This window comes from Pogona vitticeps, chromosome 2 (genome assembly GCF_051106095.1).
Source record: "Pogona vitticeps strain Pit_001003342236 chromosome 2, PviZW2.1, whole genome shotgun sequence".
Taxonomy (NCBI): Eukaryota; Metazoa; Chordata; class Lepidosauria; order Squamata; family Agamidae; genus Pogona; species Pogona vitticeps.
Genome location: NC_135784.1, coordinates 96,099,742 through 96,125,597, shown reverse-complemented (window position 1 = coordinate 96,125,597; position 25,856 = coordinate 96,099,742). Strand labels below are relative to the sequence as shown.

The 25,856-nt window shown below is 42.1% G+C and overlaps 1 protein-coding gene across 4 annotated transcripts in view; it reads right to left on the bottom strand.

Annotated features, from left to right (window-relative positions):
- Positions 1–25,856, bottom strand: part of MGAT4B (alpha-1,3-mannosyl-glycoprotein 4-beta-N-acetylglucosaminyltransferase B) — a 113,497-nt gene that overhangs the window by 22,154 nt on the left and 65,487 nt on the right. For all 4 annotated transcript variants that reach the window (XM_072990078.2, XM_072990079.2, XM_078385661.1 and 1 more), the window contains exons 2-9: positions 16,742–16,921; positions 15,078–15,218; positions 13,971–14,104; positions 11,687–11,733; positions 5,014–5,127; positions 3,402–3,477; positions 2,564–2,678; positions 1,527–1,657 (exon numbers count right to left, since the gene is read on the bottom strand). In XM_072990078.2, coding sequence (XP_072846179.2) covers positions 1,527–1,657; positions 2,564–2,678; positions 3,402–3,477; positions 5,014–5,127; positions 11,687–11,733; positions 13,971–14,104; positions 15,078–15,218; positions 16,742–16,921 — 938 coding nt within the window. The remainder of the gene's footprint in view (positions 1–1,526; positions 1,658–2,563; positions 2,679–3,401; positions 3,478–5,013; positions 5,128–11,686; positions 11,734–13,970; positions 14,105–15,077; positions 15,219–16,741; positions 16,922–25,856) is intronic.

Genomic DNA, 25,856 nt, shown 5'->3' with positions numbered 1-25,856 from the left:
GATGCTCTTGGGAGTCCCTGGAATGCCTCAATATAGGGGGGAAAAACAAATTGGGGCAGAAAAGAAAACAGAGCCTGGATATACAGTGACACTGAAACACTGTACTTGTTTAAGGCTCTATAAATGACAAACAGAGCTAGCAATAGCCCCCCCCCCCATGCCGGCACAGAGCAGACCACAATGCAAGTCTGGCCTAGGATGTCTGCCTTTTGTTCTCTAGGACAGTGGTCCCCAACCTTGGGCCTCCAGATGTTCTTGGACTTCAACTCCCATAAATCATATGCAAGCCTCCATTACCACCAAGCCCATGAGACTCCAGTAGCCCTCTGCAGTTAACACAGAGATGGCAGCAGGCTCAGCAGCACAGCTGACACCTCATGATGGCCAAAACACACTCTTCTCCCTAGTGAGAAAATGAGGTGTTTAGGACCAAGTCTGTTTGGATAGGCCTTGGGAAGTAGAGAGCAGGCTCTCTTTTCCCTTAGCGGCCAACCTAGAAGGCTGCAACTGCAGAGCCCTTCCAGCATTTACTTGCCCTCAACCCACCTCTTGCACTCGAGATCCAGAGAGACTCACTGCCCATCCATTCAAATGGTAGTTAGCCATCTACAACAGCAGCACAATGACCACCACTACCACTGCCACTGCATGTACCACTTCTGCAATATATATATATATTGCAAAATATATATATTGCAATATATACAACAAGCCATAGATATAGACATATATAATACCTTGACTGCTGTGGAAACTGCTGCCCTATTCTAAGCACATTTTGCTCAGGGAGGAATGGACCTGGTATTTTTGCCAGAAAAGACAAAATGCTGCAGCTGTAGATTGGGTGATGCCAGCTAAATTAGGGATTGGAACTGGGCACTCCATGGACTGTGGAAAGCCCACCAAGACATCCATTATGCCCCTGGGACAGATCACTCTGATCACTAAAAGAAGGGGAAAGCCCTCAAATGAAGAGCCATGTAGCCCACAAATGCTTTGCTATTGACTACCCCTGAGCTAAACAGATAGGTGGCAGCAAATTCTCCAGCTGGATAGTAAACACACTTCTGAAAAAGTATGATTCGGTTGCCCCCCACCTCCCTTCTGTCTGTCAGAATACTACATGTTTTCTTTCAGAACATCTGGCCTAGAAACAATGCAAAACAACACCTGCCAGTGTCATGAGTCCATTATGACATTATCTCTCATAGAAGGAAGGAGTCCATGATTAGTGGTATCTTCCAGTCTTCATTGTACTATACATCCTCTACCTAATGCCCAGAGTTCAGGCAGTCCATAGCATTTTTGCAAGGGAATCTATACTGTTTGAATAAAATGTATTTTAAATTAAATACATGGAACAACAAAAAGCTACAGAAAGACACATTTTAAACATGGGCCACTTAGGCATGTGTAGTAGAATCCACATTATTTTTATAACAATATTACAGCAGTGAGGGAGCCAATTCTACTTAAAAGAACATAATGAGACCATTTTTTTTTTTGTCTAACGTGGGGTGACTTACTGCATCTTTTTCTGGGTTGCAGACTTTTACCCAAAGGATATGATCAAGGAGCCAATCAATGGGTTTGTCCTTATAGAACATGAGTATGAATTCCACAATCAGACTAAGATCCAGTGACTTGAACATCTTCCCTGAAAGCATATTTGGATGGAGAAGAACAAGAGTTAAGCACAGTCACAACGCTGACATGACCCAACATTGAAGAGTGAAAATTATTTATTGGATTAAAGTGTGGGGTGGGGGAGAGCTCATCTCTTCCTTGCCCTAAACATTTTCTAAGACTGTCCTTTTTTAAAAAATGCATTTAAATCCATTGATAAAAAGGGAATTTGCATCCATTCAACAATAGCACATTGCTAACACTCAACACATTGTTGTGACTCTTCTGTATGCGCTCAACTAGACAAGGCAACTTAAATGGAGTGCTGCTCTGAAAGCGGTCACACCAGCTGGGCTCTCTTTAAAGCCAGTCCCGCCCACCATTTTTCAGGAGAAGGCAATGCTGCTCAAGTGTGTGTTGTTTTGGTACTACACTCCGTTGTCCTGAGTTCTCCCAGTTCCAATCTAATACGTTGTCAGTCCCCTGCAAGTGACAGAAAGAGCTACCCTCTGATTTATCCATTGCCACTGGAGAATCATAGTAGATTAACACTTCTTTTTCCTTCTAATGCCACAGACAACTTTGTATATGAAACACCTGCTCCTCCCTGCTTGTAACAAGAGCTTCTTTGGATGCTTGGCCTGTTTAACAAGCCACATCAATAAAACATTTATGTCACATAAAAAATAAAGGGAAATTAGAGATGCCTGCCATTGCTGTATGTTGTCAGTATTTTGAACTGTCCCCAGAGAGTGGAAGAAGGCAATTTTGTGCACCAAAGTTGTGCAACTGAAAATTATGACAATACTTTCTTGTTCCAGAATGCTGGAACAGAAATGCCCATTATCATACTTCAGGATCTGCAGTACATTCAGCATAGGTTTAAGCAAAATGCATTTAAATGGGAGCAGGGAGGAATACATGAAAGGGATCTTACCAATAAACCCAAGCTGCGAGAACTCCAAGATCATCCATTCTTCAGATGGTTGTTGCAGAGCAAAATTCTTCATTGTACTGAGATAGTTTGGTTTGGCTATGATATCATCTTCCAGCTGCACAACAGAAGGAGATGTCAGTGCTCAGGAAAGAATATGTACACCGCTGAAGAAAAACTCTTTGCTACAAAGCATTCCAACAAGGGAAGATGGGTAAGAAACATCTGGCCAGGGGAAAATCTTACTGAGGAAAAAAAAAAAAGCCAGCCTTTCTTGCATTTCATTCAATAAATACAGGAAAGAAACAAGCCGTGCAACATACCAAAACGGTGTAGTCAAACAGGACATTTTTCCCAAGGCCCTAGTCAGCTACTAGAAATAGGTCATGTTATCACAGGCCATGGTACCGCGCAATACAGTATTGCACCATCAGCAATTCCTAAATCCAAATTTTCTTGCGAAGTAAAGACCACACAGTGCCAAAGCTGATGGGCTTGGTTTCTAATTAAAATGTCTCGTATACCACCTTGGTTTAAAACAACAATTTCCCTATCTAAATCTAAACAGATGTCACATTGTCAAGCGAAGATGGAACGTCATGAGAAGGAAAGGGGCAAGACAGTCAAAATGATCAGACTTCCTTCACTGAACAACTGGATCCAAAATAAGGAACCTTATGTTCCTATCTAAACCACATGCCCATTTTTGTCCTTCTAACCTCCCCCCCACACTTTCTAGATTTTCTTTCCATCATGTTTCCATCCCATGGATGCAAATCCAAGGTTCCTTGCCTAGAGCAATGGGTTATATCACATACACTTCAGCAGATGTTAAGCTTACCTGAACATAATAAATGCCTTTGGATTGTGCATACATCATTAAAAAGCAGTAATCTAGATTTTGTTTAGTCCTCCATCTATAGTGGCAAAGGAAAGAGAAAGCTGTTACTTTGTTGACAGGCCAAAGGTACTCTCTTCAGAGTAACAGTACAAATTCCAGAGAACATACAGAATCCAGAAATAATGTAATTCTAGGGTGTTAAATGGAAGCTGAGTCATGGCAACTGGACTTCTTTTTTTATTAGACTGAAACATTTCTCTACTAATTCAAGTAGCTTCTTCAGCCCAAGGATAGTTGGTAGGAGACTCCTGATATATCCTCCAAGTTGGTTTCAGTTTTCCCTGGTCTGAATAGGCTGGGGACTCCTTAGATGGACAAAGGCCGGGGGGGGGGGGAATGAAAATCCGACTCGTGTCTAAGAGAAGATAGGTGATTTGAGAGAGGGGTCAGGGAGGCCATACATGTGCATACAGAAAACCCCTAACTCAACATGGATGGAGGCCTTAGACACAATCTGTCTCCTATTTATCATGCTGCCCTTTCATCCATCCCCAGAAAGATCAGGACTACACCCACCAGAAAGACCATTGTTAAGGGATGTTAACGACCCATGACAATAGGTGGAGAAGGACTGCAGAAGTGGGATTTTCACTCAACTCCCCCCCCCCTTGTCCATCTAAGGAGCCTATTCAGACCATGGGGGAGTGAAACCAAGGTGGAAGATATATCAGAGGTCTCCTACCAACTCTCCTCAGACTGAAGAAGCTACCTGGATGAGTAGTGAAACATTACAACATAATAAGAAAGAAGTCCAATTGCCACGACTCAGCTTCCAAATAACGTCACCTCGATAACTGAGAATCTTCACATATATCTGGGGGTGTTAAGGAATTGTCGATCTATAGTATATGCATGGCTAACAAGTTGGATTCAATGATTTTTCAGAGCATATTTAAAAATGTAAAATTTCATCTGCAGTGCCCTGATCCATACTGGAGCCACAGGGTGTGTATTTACATTTGTGTATTGCATGTCTGTTGCCAATTGGGAAATAAAGAAATACAGTGTGCCTATTTGGATGTATTTGCAATGCATATACAGACTAGATTTAACCTTCCCCTTCAACACAGCCCTGACTTTTTGCTGCTATTTATATTTTAAAAAGACATTCCAACTGGTTCTAATGGTAGCTTTGCTTCCAATACAACCAAGCAGGTGTGTTCTTGCAAAACCTGAATCAGGATGGCTGTGTGGACAAAATGATAACATTCCTCCATTACTCTAATCTCTATTCCAACCCACCTTGCAGCTACCAGTTACTTAACAAGAAATACTTGTTTCTGAAAATGCTAATTGCACGAATATTCCCTTGAAGTCATTGCAGACACTGAACAAGCAAAGAGTTCAACAAAAATTGAATGACTTCCTTGGGCACAAGTGTTTCAGAATGAAGCATATGCACAGGCAATTCAAGCAGTTCTTGCTCTCCACTCATGCCTTCTATTTTTCTTTCTTTCCAAGTTTACACATAAGAGTTGTGTGAAGTGAGTGGGAGAATAAGATATCCTTTCTAATAGATTCTACCAGTTTAGATCAAGTCACCAGGAATTACCTTACTCTTTCCTTGGGATCACCAAAAGATTCTCGAAGGCGGGAGAAGTCAGGGTAGAAATGTGGGGAAGGGGAAATAACTTCTAGAAGACCAGAATGTATTTCATTGGGGAATCTGAGAGAGAAAGAGAGGAAACAAGGCAAGGGAATCATTGTCACTTTCTGCAAAGAGGAGAAAGCAATCTAACACTGGTGATTAAGCCTAGAAATCATGGCACACCACAGGGAAAAGCAACAGTAAAAAGCTCTGGACAAAAGCCTCTACACGAATTGCTGCACTTTTAGGTCCTGTTCTAAGCAAAAGAACATCAGCAGGGGTATCTGTTGCCATTTGGGAGAGTTTTTTTTAAAAAAAAGCCCTTCCCTTTCTCAAAAATACCAGGGCAGTTGGAAGCTGATTTTTCTGCCCCACTAGGGCCTCCTGACTTGCCAGTGTTGCTCAATATTATTTTAAATATTTAAACATTAGGAAGAACAACCTTCAGAACATGGCCAAAGAGCCTGAAAAACCCACAGCAACCATTTTAAGTACTCTTTTGCAGATTGTACAACAATGCCCTGACCATGATAAAAGGCAGCCAAATCTAAGAGCACTCTACCTTCTAATTAGGCATTTTAATATATATATTATACATTTATTTATTTTATATTTGTGGGTTTGTTGGGATTTTAACTGTCCAGAGTAGTGGCAAGGCTGTTAGATGGCATGGAATATATTTTCTAATTTATATTATACCAGCATAAACCCAGCAGCTCATTCATCAAACAGCTCTAGAAAATGCACAGGAAAAGCAGAAGGCGGGTAAGGTCAGATCTCAACCAAATTCACATAACAAGGAATGCTTGCAGACTTCTCCGCAGTTGCTCCAACTCTATGGAATCAACTTGTTAACCCCAGAATTAGGGGGCAGAACTCCGGCGAAGACAACAGACGAAGATGCACGACAACCAGCTGCTGATAAAGCCAATTTATTGATAAACACAGCTAGGGCCCTTCATCTTAAAAGCAGAGAAGAGCCCCGATTAAAGGCCAACACAAAGAGCCATAAAGAAAGTGTTCTGAATGGTGCCTTGAACCTGCAAATTTGGATCCTCCTGTCCATTGGTCAAAGAAGTTCCGTAAGCCTGACCCATCGGTCATAGTTGGGTATCCCTATAGTGCCCCTGTGTCCCCTTGACCTAAGGGTCATGATATACCCCAAAAGAGTCTATGTGTCTGCTTGAATGTTCCTATGTTCTCCTTATCTCCTTTGGTATGTTTATGTAACATTCTCTGAGTCTTCCTGGGCCCCACTATATGGCCTTCAAGGAAGGCAATTTTTCTGGTGGTGTCAAAATGCAGATGGTTTATCTACCTCCCTACGCATACCACTTGTACCCATTTATCTCTCAAATGGTCTTCCAAACAACTATGTTGATGAAATCGAAACCCCATTTGTTGTGAGAAACGAACCCTAAATGTCCTTTTCCTGGGGCGTTATCTCTTCCTGTAATTCCAGCTAGAAGGCCACTGGGGCTATTGAGGGCTATTGAATCCAAGTATGCTTTGATATGCAAGAATGTAACATGATGGGTGTAAATGTAGTTGGCACAAAGGTCAGGAGGTTTTGAGCAGGGTTCAAAAGAAGCCAGAGAAAGGCGAGGAAAGAAAGATGCATATACAATCTATATACCTATATATATATATGGAATGCAAATGCCAATATAAGATATCTACTGCCTGATGCTGATTACATAGCATAGGCATCCTTCAGTCTCAAGAGACTATGGTAACATGCTCTGAATCGAGGAGTGTCCTCTCCAGAGCATGAAGCCCGGGTAAGGTAATATGGAGGATAGGCTGTTACCCAAGCAGCAGATGCCCCCTCTCCACATTGCTGAAAAGGTCCAATGGAAAGGCAAGAGCCAATACAACTGGTTCCAGCAATGTTGCAGGAGTTGGCAGAACGACACATGCTGCCTTCGGGACTCCAGCTCTGGATTTTGCCTCGAGGTTAACTCCTGAAGCCTTTTCCATGAGTGGATATAGCCACAAGGCAGTGGAGGTTTGAAATCGGAGTTTTCCTTCTCCTGACTACCTAGTGCACAACATAATATTGAAGGTAATATGAATTACACAGGAGTCACAAGTCAAACATAGAAATAGCGTAGTGAATACAAGAGTAGCCAAACTCAGCGTGTGTTACACAAAGAATCAATGATGGCCTGGTCTCAAACTCCTGGAAGAGCTACTGTACACCTGGCTGCTTCCCTTCTGCCATTTAGAAGAAAACTTAAGACATTTCTCTTTAGGGAAGCCTTTCATACTGATATAGGCTGTAAAACTAGTCTGATGCCATTGGGTTTTGATATTGTTAGTTGAAAGCTAGAACCCACATACAGTCCAAACCTGCATCTGGAGATTCACTTTTGAACTTCATGCAATATGTTCAAAACTATTAGTACTCCTAGGGTGACACACTTTGGATCAGGCTGCAATCTAGTACTGGATCTTAACTGAGAACCAAAAGTCTAGAATGGACACATTAATCTGGAAGTTAGTGGTGTAAGTGTGCATGCATGTGCATGGACTTAAGTTAACAGCAGTCCCTGTTCATAAATGTTTTGATAGATGTTTCCTGGTCTCTTTTATTTCTGATTTAAAAGAATGAAAAACCTGTGAAACCTTATTACTGTATCTACATAACATCCATAAACAGGACTCTGGGCAATAATATTGAAGAGGCCATAAACAGGACTATAAAACATTTGTTTGACCATCTGCACATCCAGTCATGGTATCCACAAAATATTTAGCTGGAAGGGGTTCAAGAGAATAGCTTATGCTTCCCCCATAGAAGAGCACAAGTGATGTGGTCCCCAATTGGTTTCACAGCCCTTGGGCACCTCCCAGTCTCTTCACTGTAGAGAAAAATAAAATCAGTAAAAAAGGAAGAAGTACTGCTCCATGAATCACTTAAGGGCAATTAGTTTTCCCTTAAACATGCTTCAGCTCCTCCCTCTTTTTTCTCTTTTTTTGAAGGGAACGTGTTTTTGCCAAAATGTGAAAATAGGGAAAAAACTGGAAGCAGCAGAAGAGTCCCACAGAGTGAGAAATTGGGCCCTCAAAGCTTGCCCAGCCCTGCCCTTTGGGAGGGTTATCTGATCTTTTGATATTCTGATAGTCTTCCCCTGCTGAGTCAGAGCTACCATATTTTAAAGATATGGTTCAGTGAAGGGTAGGCTAAAAGGATCTTTACCAAGAGATATCTTTGCATTTATGTAACTGAAAAGACATTTTTCAGTTACATAAATACATCAATGGCTATTTGAATCTAAACAGAGCTGGGGGGTTTTCCTAGCACTCTAAACCAGGCACCAGTTAACAACATTTACATACAGACAGTTTTATCATTTGCCCTAGAGTAATGCATATCAGCTCATCAACTGTTTAGAAGATAAACAGAATCAGGTGGCAGGACAGAGGAACAAAAAATTAACTTCTATATCTATATTCAGACTCATTAAAACCAAACAAACCCCAAACCATTTCCTGTTGACAATCTTGGGTTGCTTTAAATTAATCTTCTTTCTTCAGTATTTGAAAGGGGGGGCTTCTTATAGCCCATGCTGTTTGCTTGATACAGGAGCAATTGCTTTTCCCTCTAAGCCATCTAAGCTAAAGATCGCATTTGTCTCCCTTATGTCTCCCTTTCTCATACACTTCTGCCCATTCAATTTAAGGGAGATGAAACAAGCAATTTTCCTGGGGATGGAGAAAACAAATCACTAAGCTGATTACATTTCCGGCACTTGATAGAGGGCTACTTCCTTCAACAATGACCAACAGTTTCATCAGAGTCCACTACTCAGTCAGTCCTGTTATCTTTGGACAACTGTGTGCTTTTGCCAAGAGCCACAAAAGGAGGGCCAGGCTCCACACAGTGAAACACAAGTAAGGATCTCTTTTATAGCACAGAAAACCCAGGGGCCCTTTCTTCAGCTTTTAGAGTGGCCATCTCTCTCTCACACACACACCTGTTTGACTCACAAGGAAGAGCTTTAGCTAGCAGGTAACGGCAACCTCCCATGTGTTGCCCCCAACAAGTCTCAATCTTAGCCGTTGCTGCTAATAGGCAACCTGTAGAATGCAGCGGCAGTAATGAAGTCAGGGACTCTTCCACCACTGTTATCATCTGTAACTTCTATCCTCCAGGCTCTGATGCTGCTAATTCCTGCTCACTGTCTTTTAGAGGTTTGGTCATAATTAAATACAATCCACCAGAGTATCTTATCCAAAGCCTTAAAGAAAAACAACAAAGTCAGACTGATGAAAAACCCCTGACATGGCAAAATACAAGCACACACACACACACACCTCCAAGACAGAAATTAACTGTTAAGTCAACATGGAGCACTGGAGAAATCAGAGCTGCAAACCTGACAGGGGTGCAGGGGAAGGAAGAGAGAGAAAAAGAATACAACTAAAGGTAGTAAAGGGCATCAGGGAAGCAAGATTGATGACAGCCAGAATGGAAACAAACCCCAAAGACTCCACTGAAAGTCTTACAGTGGTGCCTCGCATAACGATTTTAATTGGTTCCAAAAAAAAATGTTATGTGAAACATCGTTATGCGAAACACCATTTTCCATAGGAATGCATTGGGAACCGGTTAATCCGTTCCAATAGGCACGGATTGCCGTCCTTAAGCGAAAAAAACCATAGGAAACATCGTTAAACGATACAATGTTTCCTCCATTGGAATGTATTGTAGCTGACTCAATACATTTCAATGGCTTTGTGAAGTCAATTTTTGCAAAATTAAGTGTGTCATAAAAGGGTCAAAAATGGTTTTAAATGCTTGGATTAGCTTCTGCACCCTCTAAAACGAATGCAAAAGTTAATTTGGCTTTGATCTGACTTTTCGTTAATTAATGGTGAATTTTTCCCCCCAACTTTTGACAGCTGTCAAAATCTGACAGCTCCATTATTTCCTATGGGGGAAGAAAAAATTCACAAAAAAGTAATGAAGACACAGCAACTGTTCTAAATGCTTGGATTCGTTAGAGGACCCCCTAAGTCGTGTGCAAACCTGATTTGGCTTTGATCTGAACTTTCGTTAATTTATGGCGAATTGTTTTCTCCCCCATAGGAAAGCATGGAGCTTTCAGATTTTGACAGGTCCATTGGTTCCTATGGGCCGGAAAAAAAAATTAACCATAAATTAACGAAAAGTCAGATCAAAGCCAAATCAGGTTTGCACATGACTTAGGGGGTCCTCTAACGAATCCAAGCATTTAGAACCGTTTTTGACCCTTCTAAGACACCTTTTTAATTGAAAAAAGAAACATCGTTAAGTGAAGCAGGGGACCTAAAATCGCATTCGTTATGCGAAGCATGGTCCCAAACTTCGCTAAGCGAAAATCGCCCATAGGAAACATCGTTATACGGTGCATATTATTTCCTTAAAAAACACATCGTTATGCGAATTAATCGCTAAACGAGGCAATCGTTAAGCAAGGCACCACTGTACTTTGATTTCAGGTCAGTCCTGCCTATTACCACCTGCCTCTTCTGCTATAAACAGAGTGAAGGTGGAACACACCTAACAAGCACACTCAGGTAAATCTTAAGTAAAGATGAGAATATTCTTATTCGAATATTCCCGCGCAGGTGGCGATAACGAGGGTGAGTAGACCGTCCATGGGGCTGGGCGGTCTACTCACCGATCTGCTGCGGAGGCGGACGCCGTTATTCTTCCAATGGCTCTTCAGATCACGAACTACGAGCCACTCTTCAACCTTGTAGCGAGGCTTGTCCTCCCACCTCCTGCTAAGAGTGGCTAGCTGATTGAGATCTGTGGAGCGACTGGAAGAATTATGGCCTCCGCAGCAGTGACAGATTGGTGAGTGGACCGTCTAGCCCAGGGGTCTCAAACATGCAGCCCGGGGGCCATTTGCGGCCCCCCAGATGATAGTTTGTGGCCCTCACCTTGCCTGCCCCCCAAAGCGGCCACAAATCCTCTGCTGTCAAGAGTAAAAAAAAAAGCCTTGCCTTGCTCGCCGGCTCTCTCCCATGACAGCACCTCTTGCCCCCTCCATCCAGAACTGCAGCCTGCCAGCCAGCCCACCTGTCTGTAGGCTAAGGAAACTCCTGGGCGGCTTCCTCGGGCTCTTGCTCCGCTTGGCGGAAAATCTGATGCGGCCCAGCCTCACCCAGACTCTGCCTCTAGCGGCCTCCAGGTAAATTGAGTTTAAAACCCCTGGTCTAGCCTCATGGTGCTGGACCCCCGTTATCGCCACCTGTGTATGGATATTGGTATTTGTATACAACTACGAATACCCCCATCTCTAATCTTAAGTCAGCAGTACCTGCCATACAGCCCACCAGCAGCATAAAGTCAGACCATAAACCACATAGTACATGATGCTGTTCTAAATAATCAGTCAGCCAACAGCCTGAGAGAAACAGTGGGAAAATAAAGGGATACCAAGATTGGTTTTGTGGCTGATGCAGACTCATAACAGGAAAAGAAAGGGTATCTGATGTGGAGACTCACTGTATAGACTTTATTTAAAATGGAAAAATTATTTTACAACACTTTTCACATTAATTTTATTAATAGAAAAACAAATTTGTATTTTTTTCATATAAATAGTAATAGCAATAAATGACAGAAGAGCAGTGTTCTTACAGGCTTTTTATATTCTCTGCCACTCCAGTTGTATATTGTGGATCTGTCTGCAAAGGAAAATTAAAAAGAAAAAGAGAATGAGCACATGTAGCTATAGGCAGTATTCAGTAAATTTATTCTACATCTAAATTACCCTCATTACACCAGTTGCCTTATTTTTCCCCATCTCTTTTGAACACCTACTAGATATACTGTACATCACCTGCAAATTCCTTATTTCAGATGGTCATTAACTCTATCAAATTATACAGTACTCTACTGTTTTACTAAGATCAACATGGTCCTCACAACCTGAAAACTGATATTTGGCAACTTTGTTCCCAAGATAAGAACATGTTTGTATTCAGATATTTTTGTTAAGAATGGCTTTGAAGCTATGAGAGAGAAATGTTTTACCAAAAAAAAAATCATTCTGCTTTAATAGCTGAGGGTGTGCTCAGATGGTGAGAAAAGTGCATATTGGATCGTGCCAGAAAGGGCCACTGTGCCAGGAGTGATCCCCCTTAAAGTAACACTAAATCACTAAATCACTCCAGCCTTGCCCTCCAAAATAGTAGCCCTACTGCTGAAGCAAAAAGGTCCAATTTGGTCATGGGCTGGAGCACTACTATCCATAGATCCTTTGATCACCCAGAAATAGCTAACACAAGTGGTCCAAAATCTGAACTATATGCCCATGTGATCACATTGTCAGTTTCTTCAACCCAGTGGTTTTCATGAAAAAGATTTTCATAAACTAGTCCATCAGGCAGATCAGCTGCCTCAAACACACCATGAACAAAGGATTATCCTAAACAACATTTTCAGAACTGAGGCACCCTTTAGCTTACAAGGTCACAAATTCTGAACCTCTCTTCTATTTCTACGCAGTTATCAGTACAGTTTTAATGCTCTACCTTTCATTTGTTTTATTTCATTTATTTTAAACATTCCTACACTATTCTTCATTCAGTATGTCCAAGGGCAGTAAACAATAAATATCTGACAAAACATTAAAATATACATCAAAAGTATAATAAAGATGATAAAACATGGCAGCAACTAAAGGCACACATTAGAATGCAGCCTTTCTCAAAATAAAATGCCTGAAAAAAATAAAATGGTAGGTACCTAAGAAGACTGCGATGGGAGTATGATGTGTGAGTGCATTTGTGTTCTTGCAGAATAACTGGCAAAGGAAAATTCAGCTCCTAAGTCTTTTCCTGTAAAACTGCCTGCGTACTTGTTCTATTTCTTTAGACAGAAATATGACAGCCTCTATAAAGTTCTCAGAAGACTCACAAAATTTGGTTAAAAGCTAAAGGACAAAATGCCTTGTCAAAGTCTGCCCATCAAACTCCTTAAGATTGCTGGGCATGTCACTTTTCCAACAGTTTGTTTCCATGACCGAAAAGCATGTACCAGGCAGTAAATAAAGTACAGTGTTAGTGTCTTCTTTGCAACAAGAAGCCAATGCATGGAGATGGGAAAATACAAAAATGTAATCTTGAACAAAAATGCTAGAAAAAGGAACCTGGAAGGAGACATTAGGGGCTGCTGTTCTCTCAGCAATAATGTGCTACTGGAGTTGGAAAGGAAAACAAATTTATTTCAGTCTTGAGACAAATAATTCCTGTGGGAATGCTACAAGAAAACCCATAAACATTGTGTAAACAAAAGTAGCCGTGGTATGTTAACTTGCTACAGTATGGTCATTCCAACCCAGAATTCAGAAAAAGCTTCTGATGAAAGGCATTAGCATAGCAAAACAAGACTCAGTTTAGTTGAGCTTTCTGTTAGGATACCTAATAGGGGATGGTAGCAAATGCACATATTCCTGATAGAAAATTGTAAAGGCAAATGTCCTACTAAGTCTCTTTTTCTAGAGAGTTCGGTCAATGGCTGCCTTGCATTCTTTAAGGGCAGAGGTTCAACAAGTCAAGCGAAATTTAAATTAAAAGGATGTACACAAGGGCCAGCTTGGCAACAGCTACACAGACTTCTGCTAACATATTTACCCTCCACAGCTGAGTGCAGCCAAGCATTGTTTCACATTGGAAACAGCTCGCTGGGCCCCATTTGTGGGATGTGCCCAATGATCCTTGTCGGACAGCAGCCTGAGGTTAGACTTATCTCCGGGTGCCAAAGAAGGAGCTGGCCTACAGCCACATAGCGATACATCCTGCTGTTTTATGACTTACATATAGCCTCCTGGATCTGCATCACGTCCCTGTCAGACACACAATAAAGGGACACAGAGCTAGCTAGCAAGGCTAGATTAAAAGATGGAAAAGAATTATTTTACCTCAGCAATCAGGACAACAATGACAGAGTCTTCCTTCTCCTGCTGATTGAGCTCTGAGATCAGAGAATTAAGGGTATCTGTCAGGTAGGAATGTACCTCCCGCTTGACACTGGGGATCCCCATGACTACTGATACTGTAATGGAGGGGAAAAAAGTGTTTTTAAAGTCTGGAAAAATTTAGTTTAACTTTCTCACCATCTTACACGTCCCTCCTCAAAAGGGATCCACAATCTTTTTCTACCTGTTTCCAACCACATTTTCCATGCATTTAGAGAATAACCCTAGAGAAATAACTGATGGATGTCAGAGGTAACCATATAACTATAATAAAAACTGGCCCTCTAACAATACAATTGCTTTTGACTTAAGGAAATTGTCAAGTGTTCAGGGAATGAACAAGACAAATGTTTTATATATGGGGGTATTACATTTATTTTGTCAGGTAGAGAATTAAGCAGATCTTCCAAAAAACCCTGAGTACCAACATAGTTTTCCTGAGACAGTACCTGTGTGGAGGTGTTTTAATGAGCAGGATCATGTGCTCAAAGTTGTACAGGCCTTCCTGCCTGAATGTACCACACCATGGGTAATAGATAGATAAGCACTCAAGTGGTGCAGTTCCCACAATTAAAAAGGAACAGAGCAATACCTAAGCCACATTGTTTCTAGAAACTTAATCCAGCATTTTCTGACTGGAAGAAAAAAATAAATAAAAACAGGAGCAGCAACCTCCTCCTGTACAGAGATGCCTTCAGCTGGAACAAGCTATTTTCTAGAGCTTATCAAAGTAGCATTTGTATGAAACTTTATCTGTCAGTCTTAGGGTCTATTCACACAGCACTACTGTCAGCTGGAGGCTGCTTATAAACCACTCCATGATGGAGACAGTCACCAAGTGACTTAACAACCCAGCAGGAGCAATGTTCCTCTCTTGTGGTTGTAGGAATCAGAAATGTTTATACTAGTGCAAAGAGAGAGCAAAAACAAGTTGCTTGACTTTCTTGCCTGTCTTCACCCCTCAGTTAGGTCTGTGAACAAGTAAATTGAGCAAAGCCAAAAGTGCAGGGAAATGACCTAAAGAACAGTAAAAAGCCAATGCCTGCTTACCTCCTGTACGTCCCTGTCCAACATGCACAGCTGGCTGCAAGCTATTCTCCTTCGACAACAAGTGTGGCAAATGATGAAAGATAGTGGGGAGATGCAGCACATTCTTGTTAGTGATATTCCACAGTTTCAGTTTTGTTTCATCTGACAAGGGGAAAAGACATATGTAACCATCCTGAGGCTGTAAAGCTTTACGAGGAACATTCACTTCCTAGCACCATCTGGCCAGCAGAGATGATCACTTAACTTTGGTTAATCAGTCCAATCTTCTTCACTTGTATCCACTAATCCCATTAAGTTTAGCAGGAATTACTTAGCTCAAGACAGATAAGCAAGCCCCTATCCTGCACAAGTCTTGTAAGGTAAGGAAAATAAAATTAGATCAAACCTCTGACAAAAAGAGTTAAATTCACACCTAGCATTTGCACTTCCATCAAATTTGCACTTTTATCCAATTGCCCTTGGAGAGACATTCTAAATCCATGCCATCCATGCCATGCCACTGAATAACCCCACCCGTGATCAGAGGGTTCAAAAGCCAAAGTCAGTGTTCAACAAAAGTTCAGAATGCCATCGTTTAAAAAACCAAGTGTAATTCATACGTCATTGCAAAATGGGATTAAAAAGAATCTCTTATCCCTGATGGCTGTAGTTTACAAATCTTTATAAATCATGAAACACCAACCCCACCTCCATGTCCACTCCTACATTTTCAGGATGATACCTCTCTGAGACTTTTATGAATCTCCACCAGGGGATGCTAAAGCAGCAGAGGTCATATCCTGCACCAAGCCTCTGCTTCCAAGCTTGGCCTGTAAGCAGAGCTTGACAGGTTGCCTTTTCTTTTTTTGTAACAAAAATATTTCCAGAATCTTTCAGCCTCTGGCAATGCTGGTTCCAGGATCCTGAGAACTGTAATCCAGAAAAGTGACTTTTCCAAACTCTAGCTGCAAGGGACAGGAAAGGGCTTTTTGCAGAGGAGAGATGCAACCTTTTAATAACCGACTACAGGAAGCCAGAGCCATTGCAATGAGCAGAGCAGTCGTCAAGAAGTATAACGCCATGGAATGGGAGAAATGTTTCCCAAGCAGCAAAAGGATGCCAAGACAGGCCAAGGACCACATCTGGGACTCACAAGGGACAAACGCTGCGGGGAGCAGCAAATCAATAATTAGTCTGCCAACGACTAAGTGCTTAGAGGTGAGATTTTGTTTCCCTGGGTTTTCACAAACTGTGTTAACAGCAGCTGGTTAGCTCAAGATTACCAGAGCTTGGAAACTTTTTTAAAAAATTTATTATTATTATTTTACTCCAGCAACCAGGATTCCTAACCAGCTATGGGATTTGTGTTCCCCAAAAAAGTAAGCTTCCCAAACTTTGAAAGTTACTGTATGCTTTCTTTGGATTAAGGGTATTTTTCACCACATTCACATCACATCCCTTGTGAGCGTAAGATACCCCAAGCGATCTTTAAAGCTACCATGCTATCTCCCAGCAAATAACAATGTCAGACATATTTATGTACTCAGTGCCACATTCAGTGACCTGCTTCCTCCCGAAAGTCTGCCCTGGGAGGCACGCAGAATGCCTTTCTATCTGATGCTCCATGGTGAACATGCACACTTCTCCACACATTGTGAGCTCATCCTCCTAAAAACCTGGTTTACCAGATAAGCTGCTCCACGTCCGGTTTATATCCCGCAGGGCCTGCTTCTCCGAGATGGCTCGCTTTATTTCATCTAGGACAAGGTTCAGCTCCTTAGACCGCTTGAGGCTCTCTTGCTCAGCAGCATGCAAGCGGTCTCTAAGTGCTAGGAACTCTCGCTGATAGATATCCACAACGTCACCTACAGAGAAGGGAAAAAAACACGCCTTTATTTCCCCCCCTTTCTACTGCAAAAGAAAGGATTTAATTCTGATTTAACTAGATATATACTGCTAAAATAAATAGAATTCTTTACCAAGAAGGTCCTACACATCTGTTTTTGAAATATTTAAACACTCACACCTGCATTCATGGTTAGTGCCTTTGGGCTAGAGTTCAGACAGTACAGATAATTTTAGAAGTAGCCAGAAGCAAAGTCACAGTTAAATGGTTTATATATAAACCAGATTCCTTTGAAAGTCACCTTGAATTGGAAGCCTGCTATATGACACACAGAAACTGCCAATTTTATTAAAACAATATCTACTAAGAAAAACAACAGGGAGGCGTGATTACAGGTATACATTTTGTTTGAAAAAGAGGTAGTATGCCAGATTCTTATATATACATTATGCCAGCACATAGACTGATTGTATAGGTGTAAACATGCTGATTGAGAGAATATGCTAGTGAAAGCATGATTGGACCAAAACTGATGTTTATCATCTTTGACTATTCCAAATAAATGCATACATGCAACAGAGTACACAGACAGCAACAGTATTCAACCACAAGTTGTTTTGGTTATATGAATATGGCTACATAACATGTAAACTCACGTACCAGCTTATCCACTGAATTTGATACAAGGTCATATTTGCATATTTATGTCCAAACCTAGCAAATATTGGGAGGCTAAAAAATATTTCAGAAAATAACCAACACTGTTTGGTCTGATGTACCCAATTTCTTAAGAGTTAAGAACAGAGATGGGCATGAACTACGGTTTGGTGGTTTGGCCCAGTTCGGTGTGACCCCCATGCAGGTGTTCCACAGGTGCGGCCCACTCCCCTCTCTTGCCTCCTATGTGAACTCCACCCATTCCCCGGCTGACGTGCACTTGCCTCCTCCAGCAGCTGCCCACTCAAAGGCAGTACTGCGGGCTTCCCTGCCTTGCCTCCTTGTCGGAGCGGGTGGCCGCTGGAGAAGGAAGGTGCACACAGTTATCAGTGAGTGGGCAACTGCACTGAAGACATGGGGTGGGAAGCATGCTTCAGCTGGGGAACGGGCAAGCGTGCAGAGAAGGCATGAGAGGGGAGTGTGCAGCACCTGCACAACACCTGTGCCGGTGCCACACTGTGATTCATGCTCAACTCCAGTTAAGAACAAGCCACAGGCAATGTGGGAGTAGTGCACAGATAGAAAAGGACTCAGGAGACCCAGGTTCCAAGTCCTATTTGGCCATGGAAATACATTGTGGGGCAGCACTGGTAAAACCACTCCTTAAATATCTCACATACCTCGAAAACCCTACTAGGGTGGCAATAACTTATTGTGATGGCACATAACAAGAACAAGAAGATGGAGGAAGCAAACAAAAGAAAGAAAGAAAGAGAAAATAACACTTTATCATAAGTACATAATACTTTAGTTGTCATAAAATAAACTAGTTTAAGTAAAAGAAAATCCACCCTACAAATACTGTTCATGTGTACTCTTTCAGGCTAGGCAATTCCAGGAAAACCTCACTTTGTAAAACCAAACTGGGGGGTGAGGGGTGGGCTGGGGGGGGGAAATAGGTTCAAAGTTACATCTGAAGCAAGGACTGATTTCCTTTTAGCTGCCCTAAACTTTTTAACTAGTTCCCAAACATTCAAATGGGGATTTCATTATGTGAAGTAATGTTGCTATTATTTCTATAGCAACCCACATTCCTGAGAGGAGCCACTAGAAAGAAACAAAAATAGCCTCTCCACCAAGAAATGGTTCTCCAGTTTGTTTCCCACACGTCTGATACACTCTGTACAAACTGGAAGCCAGTATTCCAGCAGGAAGCAATTGAGAGTGAAGGGAAAAATAATCAAAGAGGGATATACTGTATTAAGACACTTGGCTAAAAGATTTGCAATGAAAACCAGTGTCTGAAGGTTGAGGAACCTGGATTCCTTACAGCAAGGCCAGGAACAGGTTCAAAAGTCAGACCCACAAGGGCCTTCTCTCCAGCTGCATCCAAGTGGCCAGATGCTTCAAAACAGGCCTGCCTGAATAATTAAGGAAAGGATACAGGACCTCGGACAGTCCCCTTAGACAGATGGCACAAGGCGGCTCTTGGGAAAACAGAATCAATGGGATGGAGTAAGTATTAATTAGCAGTCTGTTAGGCATTTCCCTGGTAAACTATGCTCCTCTTGATTAGGATTAGCTGGAAGGACACTGCAAGCAAAGTCAAATTCATATTTTTTTAAGCAGGACATACCCAGAAGGCAGTGATGGACACAAACAGCTGCTCCCCCAGCCTGGACTTTCCCTCCCAGAGGCTTCATTTCTAGCTCATTCATTTCTTTGTTTCTTGTCTTAAATTCAACCATGAGTGAATACAGCAAGATGACCTCTGCCCATATACTGCCTGGCACAGAAATCAGAGCTATAGCTCCTCGGTAGCCTGTACAGGCACTGGTTGTTCCAAGGGATGGAGCTTAATAAGGCACTTGGTAGAAACAAAACAGCAGCGAAGACAAGGGGGAAGCTAATGGGAGAGTAAACAACAGTTTTAATAAATGGCTCCATTCTCATAAACTGTCTCCAAGGTCTCTCCAAAATGCTGCTTTGCAGCATCCACCACTAATCACAAAGTTCCCAACATTATCAGTAGCTGAATATGTGTTCCAGTGCTGAATGGGTGCTCGAACACTGGAGGCATTCAAAAGAAAATTGGGCAACCATCTGTCAGATCTGCTTTGAATTGGATTCCTTCACTGAGCAGGGGGTTGGACTCAACGACCTTACAGGCCCCTTCCAACCCAGCCATTCTATGGTTCCAAAAAGCTGGATCTCTTTGTGGCGCAGGGTGTGCTTGACCATGGATGACCCATACACTCACTGCAGAGCCACATTTCCAAGAGAAATATCTGAAGCAACTACTGCAGACTAGGCAGACACTCTAAAGCAGTGATCCCCAACCTTGGGCCTCCAGATGTTCTTGGACTACAATTCCCAGAAGCCTTCACCAGCACTTCTGCTGGCCAGGATTTCTGGGAGTTGAAGTCCAAGAATATCTGGAGGCCCAAGGTTAGGGACCACTGCTCTAAAGGGAATGACTGTACATTGTATCTTGTAGAAAGGCATTCAGACATCATCATTCCCACTCTGTACCTTTTCTTTGTAGGGGAAAGCTCACGTTACCACGGGCTGTAGATCTATTAGTAAAGTCAAGCCTGTTTTTGGATCCCACTAGATAAAGCAGCCACTAAGTACTTACTGATGGCAAGGATAGGGGCTTGGGCATGCCAAAGGAACAGGTCTTTACAGGCACAAGATATTCAGTTGTCCAACTGCTGGCTACATCAATTAACAAGGGAAACACAGATTCAGAGAAAGATAGCAAATATGTGCCTCTTGGCATAAACTTTCAAGACAATAACAGCAACATATACTTACACAGAATGACATAAGACAGCAAATAAAAACAAGTGTCAGGAATTTAAATAAAAGCCAATACTCAAAAGGGCACAACAAGAAGTGGTCACTTGAAAGCTTCTGTTATAGGTGGATCTCAAGCCTCATCACAAACAATGCCTTCTTTCTAGTGAGAAGCTTTGCCCTGAATGCAAGGTCATTGACTTCAAAGCAAAAGTCCAAAACTGTTTTCTTTTTCTTTTTAAAGAAGCAAAGAATACGTATACACCCTATTGCCTACAACACATTTTTTAAAAAGTATAATCTATCGATATGTCGTTTTATCATTTAATTATTTATATTAATAAAATTTTCAGTATCCCTAAATTATATCTGGCAGGTAAACAAATCAATAAAAATTACACACTACAGGTAGGAAAATCACTTTCAGCAAATTTATTCCACTAATTTTAGTGTAATTAGTCTATATCCTCTAATTTTTAAGAGAGAAAAAATCCATTGCATATATGGCTCATATCTGGGTTTACATAGTTTATTGCTAACAAAAAAACCAGGAATCAGCTATGCTACATGGGCCCTAAACACTGCAAAGGTTCATTCTCAGAAACATTTCAAAATGTCCCTCACTACGCTCATTGTCAATCCTATTCCATGGTTTAGACTGCTATTCTTCCAGAAGCAACTGTATGCCGATGCACAGCTATTTACTACCTTACCAGTGTACTTCCTCCTTTTCTCCTCAGCTTTATTTAAGGCATGAATTCAAAACCTGTTGCATTCCACATGTTGTTCTACTGTGACTCCTGCCTTCCCTCCTTACTGGATCTGGTGACTGTGGATGGCAGGAGGGACATGGGAAGAACATATGGAAAGGCATACCTTCCCCATCACAGAGAACTTCCACTTTCTTCCCTTATCTTCCTTTGAAGGTTCTCCTCCCCCTTCCCCCATTCTTCTGCATTACAACGGCACATCTTCTAACTCTCTGTGGACACATCCAGCACTATTTAGAGATCATATATATACAGAGGCTCACATTCAATATTCAAGCCCACCACAGCAGCCACAAGTAGAGAACACCTCTACAACATATCAAGTAGTGAAAAAAGAAAACAGAAGGATGGAAAATGTTAATGAATGCAATACAAGGACACTGGTTCATATCAAGTCTTTCAGCACCACAGCAGTCATGTTGGGTGAACCTTTGAGGATGATACTCTAGCTTTTCAGATGACTATCTGTTATTATAGCCTATCATTATTCAGCTTTGCAGATCTTTTTTAAAAGGAAAATAACAATGCAACTCAAGGAAAGCCATTGTCAATTCTAGCAGATTCAAATTTGAAGGTATACTAATCGTATCTAGTTCAGGTCCACCATCTTCTCTCCCATAACGCTGTGGAGTGGGGTGATGGAATCTGTTTTCACCAGAAGCTGGTGTTCCACAGCATTTATTAGCTAGAATTATAATCTTAACCGCCCTTCTAATTGGAACATACCTACCTTTACATTGTAAAGGGTAGGTATAAATACCTTTTCTATTTTTTTTATAGAAAAAGACAAATTACTTAATGTTTAGGTGGTGCTTTAAAGATTTTTAAAGAGGACAGCCCTTTTTAAACCATAAGGGGACACGTCTAAGGAGTAAATCAATGACATGTCCTTTTCACAGGGAAGCCATGTGTGCTCAACTGAAGAGAGTAAAGCTGTGGCATTTTTATATCTATTTATGCCCACATTTGTACTTCTGCAGAAGCCAAATACAGTAAACCCAAATCAAGCAACCTGCAACCTTGCTTCTAAAATTTTTATATAAAACCTGGGAGATGAACATAAATCAAGATATTATTCAGTGACAAGAAGAAGAAGAAGAAGAAGAAGAAGAAGAAGAAGAAGAAGAAGAAGAAGAAGAAGAAGAAGAAGAAGAAGAAGAAAGCGGCCGAAGAATTCCCTCCCACCTTCCCCCCCCCCCCAGTGGTAGAGTGCAGAGGAAAATGTCACTGATTATCAGTCATTAATGATCTGCCTGTTCCAGCTGAGAGCTGCACTTTTCATTAAGCTAGAAAGCTGGGCATCATCAGAGAGATTTCCTTTCATTAGCTAGAAATGCAGAAAACGTGAAATTGTGCCTGATTTTAATGCTTCTAGTCTGAAAGTCTCTGTACTTCATTGTTCCCCATCTTCTGCCTCTGAGAAGCAAAAAGCCCAACAAACAACTTCTGCTTGTGAATACAGAGCAAACTACTAATTACAGGTATTCCTGCAATACAGACAAACTACAAAGGCTGTAGGAAAATGAAAGTTCAGAAAATGCCCCTTCCCCTCCTCTGCCATGACAGGGCAATGGGGACATAAAGGGCTTTCTTCTTATTTATTGTACTCTTGGGCTGCACATTTCTCAAAGAGGAGACTTGCTCTGAATGTGCATTGGTCTAAAATAAGATATGTAACAATGGGTCTGCAATAGTCTTAAACTAAAGTTCCATCAATACAACCTAGAATTAAAGGCAACTGTAATCCAAATCCTATGACTGTATCTGAAGGGCCACAATTGGCCCAACCCAATTTAAAATCATTACTATGAAAGAAAGACTATGTTGGCTGGAGAATCCTGGGACCAACATCGACCATGTTGGCTGAAGGTGAAAACTAAGAGTTGAGGCAAGAATGCTGTAGCATTTAGCCCCGGTTAAAGGAATGGGGCTAACTGTTCACTGGAAGGACAGATCCTGAAGCTGAGGCTCCAATACTTTGGCCATCTCACGAGAGGAGAAGACTTCCTGGAAAAGACCCAGATGTTGGGAGAGAGAGAAGACAAGAGGAGAAGGGGATGACAGAGGACAAGACGGTTGGACAGTGTCATCGAAGCTACCAGCATGAATTTGACCCAACTCCAGGAGGCAGTGGAAGACAGGAGGGCCTGCTGTGCTCCGGTCCATGGGGTCATGAAGAGTCGGACACGACTTAACGACTAAACAACAAAGGAATGGTGCTTTGGGTCTACTGCCGGTAGATGATTTTAAAATCTCCTATAAGAATACAAGAAGAAATTGAGGGCTCAATTACACTCAGAAGTTATCCCACATTGATTTGGAGTTTTCTATGCCATGCCCTTGGCAGTTTCTGCTGCTGAAACTGCTGTTGTTGTTCACATGGAAATGATTAATCATTCCGGAGAGGTGTAGAACAAGAGTTCACAGTGCACCTCTAAAATTGTTAGGAATTCTCACCTGGATAACTAACTCCAACCCTCATCCTCACTACTTCCCTACATCCCTCCCCTTCGACTTCTTTCTCCTTTAAAAAAAAAACTTGGCAGCTGATATAGCACTAAGTTGACATGACACCTTGTCAGCCTGCTGATTTTTACTGCTGCCAAGAAAGAGGCCAAGAGAGAGAAGAGGTTGCAGAAGGGTCAGGAGGCTTGTGCCAATTGTGGACAACAATATTTGACAGACATACACATATTTATCTATCTATTTTTTTTCCTCCTAGGAATTCCATACAAGGACATCTCAAACTAAATAGAATTGGAATGATGTCGACTACAAACATTCATTTCTCCTCAGTGGTTTCCCTCCCCTTCTTCTTCCTCTTGTTCCTACTTTTGTCCCCAGGCTGCTTCTGTTGCATTCAGGATTAAGAGCTTGTTGTTGATGATGATGATGACTGAATCCTTTCTGTGCCAGTTTGGAAATGATGAATATACACCCACGCTGATCTCCCAGTGGGTGTTCAATTTTATGGTGGTAGTGGGGAAGCAACTGCAAAAGAAAATAAGGAACTAAACCCTTCTATCACAATGCGCTTGTTTCTCTAACTCGAACTTGTTGCTTTTTTTCTCTCCCCCCCCCCCCCAGAACACACTGTCTTGTCTCTGGGCTATTCTTCACATAGAAGGGGGGGGGAGAATGGCAAACAAAAGAGGTGTGTATGCATGTGTATGTGTTTGGTCCCTTCTCACCAGCTCTACCATTACAGCAGTCTGCTAAGGCTCGCAAACAGACTTGCAGCTGCTTGAGTGAAAAGTACCCTCCTGCAGTCAGGCACCCAGCCAGACACAAGGCACATGGAAGTGATCCCTGTTCCCTCCCCACATCCCTCAGTAATGGGAGCTGCTCTTGGGGAACCAGCTTGCCTGGAAGGGAAGGGCCACCACAGGCTAGCACAAGGCGGAGAGCACTAGTATGCAGTTGTGCCAGAGTGGTGTTTTTCAGCATCTCAGTGATGGAGGTGCTTGGGTTTTTCTCTGGCTATATCATCACCTTACTGAAATTTCTCACCAACCTGTGATTAGTCAGCAAGATTAACCAGCTTGGTCCCACCAACAGACCCATTGCCACATGAGCCAACAAGACACCAAGGGTTAGCTACTGGTGGTACCTGTACACCAGTGGTGTCGAACTGTGGCCCTCCAGATGTTCTTGGCCTTCAACTCCCAGAAATCCTGGCCAGCAGAGGTGGTGGCGAAGGCTTCTGGGAGTTGAAGTCCAAGAACATCTGGAGGGCCACAGTTCGACACCACTGCTGTACACAATTATGAGCAGGACAGTGGAGTAAGCCTCTTTGCTCACGGGCAGATGACCTGGTGCAGAGGTGGTCATCTGTGGCACATCAAGAGCATGGGTGGGTAGGGCACAAGAGCAGTACTCTGGAACAGAGGAACCACCTACAGCGCATGGGAAACAGGTGGTGCAGGTTACAGAGAAGTCACATGGAACACACATCAAACATGTGGTGGTCTCGCATGAAGAGATCAGAGCCCAAGAAAACCTAGGGGCTTGGGGAGGAGCAAGATGGGGAGAGGAGCACAGAAGAGTAGATGGAGGACAGGAACCATGCTCATTGTGCTGAGAGTGTCTCTTCTGATATCACTTGCCAAATACAAAATATTTCTCCCCAGTACCAAAATCCAACTTATTATTTTGATGTGCTGTGCTGTATCGAGGGCAGGGAGGGGAATAATCACATACCTCTCCTTTTGCTTCTCTGAATCGACATCACAGTATTTCAGATTTCAGATTAAATTACTGGAGAAGGCAAGTTTGAAGAGTAATGCGATTTTTTTTTGTATTTACCAGAAGAGGATATGTCTTTTAATAGGTCAAGGAACTGTCATAATTTGTGTGCAGACAAAAGAGTCTTAATCCAAACAGGTGCCCTCTCGATAAATTAGACTACAACTCTCAACATCACAGCCAGATGATGGGAGTTGTGTTACATCATATTTTCAGGCCACTGGGCTGGGTAAAACTGGAGCACAATGACATCTACACCACTACAATACATGTCAGTTTCTCTCCAGTGAAAGAAAAAAAGAGACTATGACCACTTTAGTCAACCAAAATTAACTCACATACAGTTCTTTTGTTTACAAATATCAGAGCCGGATGAAATAAGCCCACTCTGTATACACATCTGGACTTGACCCTTGTCATGGTCGGACCACCACCTAATAAAGTGTACCATTAAAATGGCTCTCCCCCCCTGCAGGGAGCAGG